The sequence below is a fragment of the Nicotiana attenuata genome, chromosome 5 (assembly GCF_001879085.1).
Source record: "Nicotiana attenuata strain UT chromosome 5, NIATTr2, whole genome shotgun sequence".
Taxonomy (NCBI): Eukaryota; Viridiplantae; Streptophyta; class Magnoliopsida; order Solanales; family Solanaceae; genus Nicotiana; species Nicotiana attenuata.
The window spans coordinates 20,658,985-20,669,460 of NC_031993.1; the positions used below are offsets into that span (position 1 = coordinate 20,658,985).

The window sequence follows — 10,476 nt, forward strand, 5'->3', positions numbered from 1 at the left end:
TGTACCGGGCGTCGGAACCAAAATACGAGCCCGATACCATAGTCTTTTAATCAAATTTTCATTTCCATTTTCCTTAATAAATTTAAGAAAAACAATTAAACAGAAAAATTCTTTTTCCCGGGCTCTAGACCTCGGAATTTGACTCCGGGCATATGCCCGAGTCCCATATTTTTCTACGGACCCTCCGGGACCGTCAAATCACGGGTCCGGGTCCGTTTACCAAAAATGTTGACCGAAGTCAACTTTAATCATTTTAAAGCCACATTTTGAAAAAAAATTCACAAAATTTAACATATAATCTTTCCGGCTACGCGCCCGGACTGCGCACGCAAATCGAGGCAACTAAAGGTGAGGTTTTCAAGGCCTCGGAAGCACGGAAAAAGAGAGAAATCCGGTGATTACCCTTTGGGTCGTCACATTCTCCACCTCTAAAACAACCGTTTGTCCTCGAACGGACAAAAGAAAGAAGTACCTGAGTCGGGAAATAGATGAGGATAACGGCTCCGCATATCAGACTCGGACTCCCAGGTCGATGCCTCAGGAGGCTGACCTCTCCACTGGACACGCACTGAAGGAAAACTCTTCGATCTCAACTGTCGAACCTGCCGGTCTAGGATAGCTACCGGCTCCTCCTCATAAGACAGATCCTTGTCCAACTGGACAGTGCTAAAATCTAATACGTGGGCTAGATCGCCGTGATACCTCTGAAGCATGGACACATGAAACACTGATGCACGGCTGACAAGCGGGGCGGCAAGGCAAATCTGTAAGCCACCTCTCCCACACGATCGAGAATCTCAAATGGGCCAATGAACCTAGGTCTAAGCTTGCCCTTCTTCCCAAATCTCATCACGCCCTTCATAGGCGACACTCGGAGCAAGACCCGCTCACCAACCATGAAAGCTACATCTCGAACCTTACGATCCGCATAACTCTTTTGCCGCGATTGAGCCGAACGAAGCCTGTCCTGAATGATCTTGACCTTATCCAAGGCCTCCTGAACTAAATCTGTACCCAATAACCAAGCCTCTCCCGGCTCAAACCATCCGACTGGAGACCGACATCGCCTACCATACAACGCCTCATATGTAGCCATCTGAATGCTGGACTAGTAGCTGTTGTTGTAGGCGAACTCTGCTAAAGGCAAAAACTGGTCCCATGATCCTCCAAAATCAATGACACATGCTCGGAGCATATCCTTCAATATCTGAATAGTCCTCTCGGACTGGCCGTTTGTCTGAGGATGGAATGTTGTGCTCAACTGAACCTGGGTGCCCAACTCCTACTGAACTGCTCTCCAGAAGCGCGAGGTAAACTGCGTACCCCAGTCCTAAATGATAGATACCGGCACCCCATGAAGGCGAACAATCTCTCGGATGTAGATCTCAGCTAACCTCTCCGATGAATAAGTGGCTGCAACAGGAATAAAATGCGCTGACTTGGTCAGCCTATCAACAATGACCCAAATAGCATCAAACTTCTTCGGAGTCATCGGAAGTCCAGTAACGAAATCCATGGTAATCCTCTCCCACTTCCACTCGGGAAGCTCAATCCTCTGAAACAAACCACCAGGCCTCTGATGCTCATACTTAACCTGCTGACAGTTCAAACATCGAGCCACATATGCAACAATGTCTTTCTTCATCCTACGCCACCATTAAAGCTGTCGCAAGTCCTGATACATCTTCGCGGCGCCCGGGTGAATAGAATACCGAGAACTATGGGCCTCCGCTAAGATCAACTCTCGAATCCCATCGACATTGGGCACACAAACTCGCCCCTGCAATCTCAAAACACCATCATCATCTAAGGTTACCTTCGTGGCACCTCCACGCTGCACCATGTCTCTCAGGACACACAAATTAGGATCATCAAATTGCCGATCACGGATACGCTCCAATAATGAAGAACGAGCGATTGTACAAGCTAACACTCTGCTAGGCTCAGAAATATCCAACCTCACAAATCGATTGGCCAGGGCCTGAATATCCAAAGCAAGAGGTCTCTGGCTGACCGGAACATAAGTAAGACTACCCATGCTGGCGGACTTCCTACTCAATGCATCGGCCACCACATTGGCTCTCCCCGGGTGGTACAAAATAGTAACATCATAATCCTTCAATAGCTCTAACCACCTCCTCTGCCTCAAGTTCAACTCCTTCTGCTTGAACAAGTATTGCAGACTCTTGTGATCAGTGTACACCTCACACGTCACACCATATAAGTAATGCCTCCAAATCTTCAAAGCGTGAACAATGGCTGCTAACTCGAGATCATGAACCGGATAATTCTTCTCGTGGATCTTCAACTGCCTTGAAGCATAAGCAATGACTCTGCCATCCTGCATCAATACTGCACCAAGCCCAATACGGGAAGCATCAAAATAAACTGTATAGGGTCCTGAGCCTGTGGGCAAAACCAATATCGGTGTCGTAGTCAGAGCTGTCTTGAGTTTTTGAAAGCTCTCCTCACACTCGTCTGACCATCTGAACTGGGCACCCTTCTGGGTCAACCTGGTCATCGGGGCTGCTATGGATGAAAATCCCTCTACGAACCGGCGGTAATAACCTGCTAACCCCAAGAAACTCCGAATCTCAGTCGCTGATGCTGGTCGAGGCCAGTTCTTGACTGCCTCAATCTTCTTCGGGTCCACCTGAATACCCTCTGCTGATACGACATGACCTAGAAATGCAACCAAACTCAACCAGAACTCGCACTTCAAGAACTTAGCATATAACTGACTATCCTTTAGAGTCTGAAGAACCACTCTGAGGTGCTGCTAGTGCTCCTCCTGGCTGTAGGAGTACACCAGAATATCATCAATAAAGACTATCACGAACAAATCTAGATAAGGCCTGAACACTCGGTTCATCAACTCCATAAATGTTGTTGGGGCATTGGTCAACCCAAATGACATGACCAAAAACTCATAATGCCCATACCGAGTGCGGAATGCTGTCTTAGGGACATCAGACGCCCTAATCCTCAGCTGATGGTAGCCAGATCTCAAGTCTATCTTTGAAAACACCTTTGCACCCTGAAGCTGGTCAAACAAATCATCAATCCTCGGTAGTGGATACTTGTTCTTTATCGTCACCTTGTTCAATTGCCGGTAATCAATGCACATCCTCATCGATCCATCCTTTTACTTCACAAATAACACTGGCGCACCCCAAGGAGAAACACTAGGCCTGATGAAACCCTTCTCTAGCAAATCTTGCAACTGGTCCTTTAACTCTTTCAGCTCTGGCGGGGCCATGCGATACGGCGGAATAGAAATGGGCTGAGTGCCCGGAGCCAGGTCAATACAAAAATCAATATCCCTGTCGGGCGGCATACCCGGCAGGTCTGAAGGGAAAACCTCGGGGAACTCCCGAACAACAGGAACAGAGTCAATAGAAGGAACCTCTGTGCTGGAATCGCGAACATACGCCAGATAAGCTAAACACCCCTTCTCGACCATGCGTCGAGCCTTCACATATGAGATAACACTGCGGGTGGCATGACCTGGGGTCCCTCGCCACTCCAATCGGGGTAAATCTGGCAAAGCCAAGGTCATGGTCTTGGCGTGACAATCCAAGATAGCATGATACGGGGACAACCAATCCATCCCTAATATAACGTCGAAATCCACCATGTCTAAGAGCAATAAATCAACACGGGTCTCAAGACCCTCAAACACTACCACAGGAACGATGAACTCGGTCGACCACTATAGAATCACCCACCGGTGTAGATACATAAACAGGAATACCCAAAGCATCACTAGGCATAGCCAGGTAGGGTGCAAAATAGGACGACATATATGAATACGTAGACCCAGGGTCAAATAGCACTGAAGCATCTCTATCACAGACCAGAATAGTACCTGTAATGACAGCATCTGAAGACTCAGCCTCTGGCCTGGCTGGCAAAGCATAACACCGGGGCTGGGCCCCACCTCCCTGAACCATGTCTCTGGGACGATCGGCTACTGGCTGACCCCTACCTCTGCCGGTCCGAGCTCCACCTCTACGGTCTCTACCTCCACCTCTATGATCCCTACCCCCACCTCTAGCTGGCTGGGCAAGCTGTGCATCACCTGGTGCCTGAATTATTGGGCGAGGACCCTGNAATTTCACAGAAAGCGCTTAAACCATATATGGGACTTGTACCGGGCGTCGGGACCAAAATACGAGCCCGATACCACATTCTTTTAATCAATTTTCATTTCCATTTTCCTTAATAATTTCAGAAAAACTATTTCACAGAAAAATTCATTTCTCGGGCTCTAGACCTCGGAATTCGACTCTGGGCATATGCCCGAGTCCCATATTTTTCTACGGACCCTCCAGGACCGTTAAATCACCTCCAAAAATGTTGACCGAAGTCAACTTTAATCATTTTAAAGCCACATTTTGAAATTTTTCACAGAATTTAACACATAATCTTTCGGATGAATAGGAGACTGCCACAGGAATGAAATGTGCTGACTTGGTCAGCCTATCAACAATAACCCATATCGCATCGAACTTCTTCCGAGTCAACGGAAGTCCAGTAACGAAATCCAAGGTAATCCTCTCCCACTTCCACTCGGGAAGCTCAATACTTTGAAACAATCCACCAAGCATCTGATGCTCATACTTAACCTGCTGACAGTTCAAACATCGAGCCACATATGCAACAATATCCTTCTTCATCCTACGCCACCAATAATGCTAGCTCAGATCCTGATACATCTTCGCGGCGCCCGGGTGAATAGAATACCGAGAACTATGGGCCTCCGCTAAGATCAACTCTTGAATCCCATCGACATTGGGCACACAAACTCGCCCCTCCAATCTCAAAACACCATCATCATCTAAGGTCACCTTCGTGGCACCTCCACGCTGCACCGTGTCTCTCAGGACACACAAATGAGGATCATCAAACTGCCGATCACGGATACGCTCCAATAATGAAGAACGAGCGACCGTACGAGCTAACACTCTGCTAGGCTCAGAAATGTCCAACCTCACAAATCGATTGGCCAGGGCCTGAATATCCAAAGCAAGCGGTCTCTAGCTGACCGGAACATAAGCAAGACTACCCATGCTGGCGGACTTCCTACTCAATGCATCGGCCACCACATTGGCTCTCCCCGGGTGGTACAAAATAGTAACATCATAATCCTTCAATAGCTCCAACCACCTCCTCTACCTCAAGTTCAACTCCTTCTGCTTGAACAAGTATTGCAGACTCTTGTGATCAGTGTACACCTCACACGTCACACCATATAAGTAATGCCTCCAAATCTTCAAAGCATGAACAATGGCTGCCAACTCTAGATCATGGACCGGATAATTCTTCTCGTGGATCTTCAATTGCCTCGAAGCATAAGCAATGACTCTGCCATCCTGCATTAATACCGCACCAAGCCCAATACGGGAAGCATCACAATAAACTGTATAGGGTCCTGAGCCTGTGGGCAAAACCAATATCGGTGCCGTAGTCAGAGCTGTCTTGAGCTTTTGAAAGCTCTCCTCACACTCGTCTGACCATCTGAACTGGGCACCCTTCTGGGTCAACCTGGTCATCGGGGCTGCTATGGATGAAAACCCCTCCACGAACCGGCGGTAATAACCTGCTAACCCCAAGAAACTCCGAATCTCAGTAGCTGATGCTGGTCGAGGCCAGTTCTTGACTGCCTCAATCTTCTTCGGGTCCACCTGAATACCCTCTGCTGATACAACATGACCCAGAAATGCAACCGAACTCAACCAGAACTCGCACTTCGAGAACTTAGCATACAACTGACTATCCTTCAGAGTCTGAAGAACCACTCTGAGGTGCTGCTCGTGCTCCTCCTGGCTGCGGGAGTACACCAAAATATCATCAATAAAGACTATTACGAACAAATCTAGATAAGGCCTGAACACTCGGTTCATCAACTCCATAAATGCTGCTGGGGCATTGGTCAACCCAAATGACATGACCAAAAACTCATAATGCCCATACCGAGTGCGGAATGCTGTCTTAGGGACATCAAACGCCCTAATCCTCAGCTGATGGTAGCCAGATCTCAAGTCTATCTTTGAAAACACCTTTGCACCCTGAAGCTGGTCAAACAAATCATCAATCCTCGGTAGTGGATACTTGTTCTTTATCGTCACCTTGTTCAATTGCCGGTAATCAATGCACATCCTCATCGATCTTCTTCACAAATAACACTGGTGCACCCCAAGGAGAAACACTAGGCCTGATGAAACCCTTCTCTAGCAAATCTTGCAACTGTTCCTTTAACTCCTTCAGCTCTGGTGGGGCCATGCGATACGGCGGAATAGAAATAGGCTGAGTGCCCGGAGCCAGGTCAATACAAAAATCAATATCCCTGTCGGGCGGCATACCCGGCAGGTCTGAAGGGAAAACCTCGGGGAACTCCCGAACAATAGGAACGGAGTCAATAAAAGGAACCTCTGTGCTGGAATCACGAACATACGCCAGATAAGCTAAACACCCCTTCTCGACCATGCGTCGAGCCTTCACATATGAGATAACACTACGGGTGGCATGACCTGGGGTTCCTCTCCACTCCAATCGGGGTAAATCTGGCAAAGCCAAGGTCACGGTCTTGGCGTGACAATCCAAGATAGCATGATACGGGGACAACCAATCCATCCCTAATATAACGTCGAAATCCACCATGTCTAAGAGCAATAAATTAACACGCATCTCAAAACCCTCAAACACTACCACACAAGAACGATAAACTCGGTCGACCACTATAGAATCACCCACCGGTGTAGATACATAAACAGGAATACCCAAAGCATCACTAGGCATAGCCAGGTAGGGTGCAAAATAGGACGACACATAAGAATACGTAGACCCAGGGTCAAATAGCACTGAAGCATCCCTATCACAGACCAGAATAGTACCTGTAATGACAGCATCTGACGACTCAGCCTCTGGCCTGGCTGGCAAAGCATAATACCGGGGCTGGGCCCCACCTCCCTGAGCCATGTCTCTGGGACGATCAGCTACTGGCTGACCCCTACCTCTGCCTGTCCGAGCTCCACCTCTACGGTCTCTACCTCCACCTCTATGATCTCTACCCCCGCCTCTAGCTGGCTGGGCAAGCTGTGGATCACCTGGTGTCGAGGACCCTGCTGCTGAGAACTACCCGAGGCTCGAGGGCAAAATCTGACAATGTGGCTCAGGTCACCACAACCATAACAAGCCCTCGGCTGCTGAGACTGCTGGCCCTGACGACCTGTATGTCCTCCCCGAAAACTCTGAAGTGGCGGTGCACTGATGGGCTGCTGATCAGAATAATGCTGCTGGGAACCACCACCGCCTGGAGTACCATGAGAAACCTGGAGTGCTGACTGAAAGGGTCTCGGTGAATGGCCTCTACCATAAGATTCCCTACCTCCAGACGTGGTACCACTGAACCTACCAGAATGACGAGGCCTCTTATCCGACACCTGACCACCTCCTCGTGCAAGAGCCATCTCCACTCTACAGGCCGCATTGGACGCCTCCTGAAAAGAAATCTCACTACCAGCTCCCATAGCCATCTGGAGACGGATCGGCTGAATCAATCCATCAATAAACCTCCGCACCCTCTCTCGCTCTTTGGGGAGTATAACAATAGCATGGCGTGCCAAATCAATGAACCGCGTCTCATACTGGGTGACTGTCATGGAGCCCTGGAGGCGCTCGAACTGCCTGCGAAGTGCCTCCCGCTGAGTAACTGGGAGAAACTTCTCCAAAAACAACTCCGCGAACTGATCCCATGTCAATGCTGGAGACCCTGCTGGTCTAGATAGGTAATGGTCCCTCCACCAAGTCTTGGCGGATCCTGCAAGCCGGAAGGTGGCAAAATCGACCCCATTGCATGCTTCCCCCCCTAGTTAACAGTTTAATTTCGGTATTCTTTCCTTTATTGCATATATATATATTGAACTGCACAGGTTGACTTGGTAGTCCTGTCTAGCCTCGTCACTACTTCGCCGGGGTTAGGCCAGGCACTTGCCAGCACATGGGGTCGGTTGTGCTGATGCTACACTTCTGTGCTTTTTGCACAGATTACGGTACCGGAGCAGCTCTTGGACCACAGCAGTAGTTGATCGGGAGCCCTCTTCAGTCCAGGGACTTACGAGGTAGCCTAGCTAGCATTCGCGGCCGAAGTCTCTTTCCATATTTTCTGTTTGTTTTCATTGTACCGAGACAGACATTATGTATTTTTCTATTCAGACTTGTTTGTAGCACTCTTTAGTGGTTCGTGAGACAGCGACTCCAGTCTTGGGTAGTGAAATATTAGACTTCCGCATTTTGGGTTTTCAGTTATTTATGTTTTTAAAGACTTCCGCATTTATTTAAAGACTCGTTATTTTATTATTGTTATGTTGTTATCCGAAAATGTTTAAATGTTTGGCTTGCCTAGCTCCAACAGTAGGCGCCATCACGACTCCTGATGGTGGGAAATTCGGGTCGTGACAAGTTGGTATTAGAGCTCTAGGTTACATAGGTCTCGCTACTCACAGACAAACTTGGTAGAGTTTGAGGGATCGGTACGGAGACGTCTGTATTTATCCCCCGGAGGCTACGGAGTTAGGAAAAACTTGACTTTTGTTCTTTCTTGTCGTGCGATTCTGTTTCTCGAATACTGATTGTCGCTCTACTCTGTTCTTTCGCAGATGGCGAGAACACGGCTTCCTCTTCTACCGCGCAGCAGCCCGAGCCCCCAGCAGCAGCTCCTACGAGGGGCAGAGGCCGAGGCCGGGGCAGAGCTCAGCCCCGAGCAGCAATCCCAGAGGTGGAGCCTCATGTTGATTATGATGAGGAGGTTCCAGCCCCAGCAGCTCCGGTGGGCCCAGCTCAGGTCCCAGAGGGGTTCATAGCCACCCCAGTTCTTCAGGGCGCTTTAGTCAGATTGGCAGGCTTTATGGAGAGCGTCACTAGAGCGGGTTTGCTGCCAGTAGCACCAGCCACTTCTCAGGCTGGAGGAGGGGTTCAGACTCCTGCTACACGTACTCCGGAGCAGGTAGCTCCCCAAGCTCATGTTCCAGTGGTCCAGCCAGCCGTGGCAGCTCAGCCAGGTATTGTAGCCCAGACCGGCGATGGAGCGGCGATGTCTTCAGATGCTTTGTGGAGACTTGATAGGTTCTCCAAGATCTTCACCACCACATTCAGCGGTGCTTCATCAGAGGATCCCCAGGATTTCTTATTCAGCTGCCATGAGATCCTTAGGACCATGGGTATTGTGGAGACCAATGGGGTCGTGACATATACTTTGCTGGCTCCAGTATAATATACTGGAGTATTTTTCGGATTTTGAATAGTGTTTTCGTTCAGATTTATCTTTACATAAAAAGTGACTAAATTTCGATTACTTTTGAAACTGTGGCTATTTTTTAATGACCACTTGTAAATCTGGCTATTTTTGAAATTCTCCCCTATTATGGCCATCATATACAAAAATATTTGGCTTCTAAACATCAAAATACCAAATATAAGCTAATTTTTTTTAAATATGGTATGACATTATACTTCAAAACGAAACTAAAAAATAAAAGCTTCCTATAGCTTTGACGAAGAATTTAAAATAAAAAGGGAGGCACTTCACTTCTGAGAAGAATTTCAAAAACTACAAAGCTTTCTTTATCCAAACAATTTGGTGCCGCATATATAATCAGAAAGCGATACACCAATTCCATCCATGTTAATTAATCTTTAACGGTTAGCTTGCCTAGCATCCGAAAAGTTAGGCGTCATCATTGTCCCGACAGTGGGAAACCTGGGTCGTGACAGTGATAATTAGTACAAAACTGTCTTCTTTCATATCGTTGCATTTTAAAACCCCTTGTTGTCCTGATTCGATCGATAAGAAATCAACAATCAAGAGAAAACATATAAACTCGACAAAGACAGTAGTGATTAACTGGTTTCTTCATTTAATTCGTTTTATTTTTATTCATAAGTTCTTCGACCATTGTACAGCAAAAATGAAAGAAAAAAAAATAGTGCATATTTCTCAATTCAGCTTAAGATCGATTTACATATATATATTTTGTAGAGAGGGGACTTGATGTTTTCTGCATCCGAACCCAAACTAGAACATTAAAAACTTTTAACACAAACTGACTACAATTTTCTTTTTTTTCTTTTTTTTGTAAGAAAACTTCTCCAAAATAATATCTCTATCACAATTTAATAGTCTACTTAAATTTTATAGTGAATCTGATTGTTCAAATTGGATATTAAATCTGATTAACTTTTTCAGAACTGTTTAAATTTATTTGGTCAATGTCTAAGAATTCTAGACACTTATGGGTAGTGAATCTGATTGTTTAAATTGGATTGTAAATCTGATTAACTTTTTGAAAAATATTTGAATTCAATTTTTGTCATATTATACAACTGCACACACATATTAATTAGGCAGTAATTCTTAGAACTGCACACACTTATTAATTAGGCAGTAATTCTTAGCAAATCTGATTAATTTTTTGG

The 10,476-nt window shown here is 46.8% G+C and overlaps 1 protein-coding gene across 1 annotated transcript; it reads right to left on the reverse strand.

Annotated features, from left to right (window-relative positions):
• LOC109226312 (RNA-directed DNA polymerase homolog) lies at positions 5,742-6,161 on the reverse strand (the record flags this gene model as incomplete). The annotated part of the gene is made up of 1 exon (XM_019391098.1): positions 5,742-6,161. A coding segment is annotated over exon 1 (420 nt), but the record flags the coding sequence as incomplete, so codon positions are not given.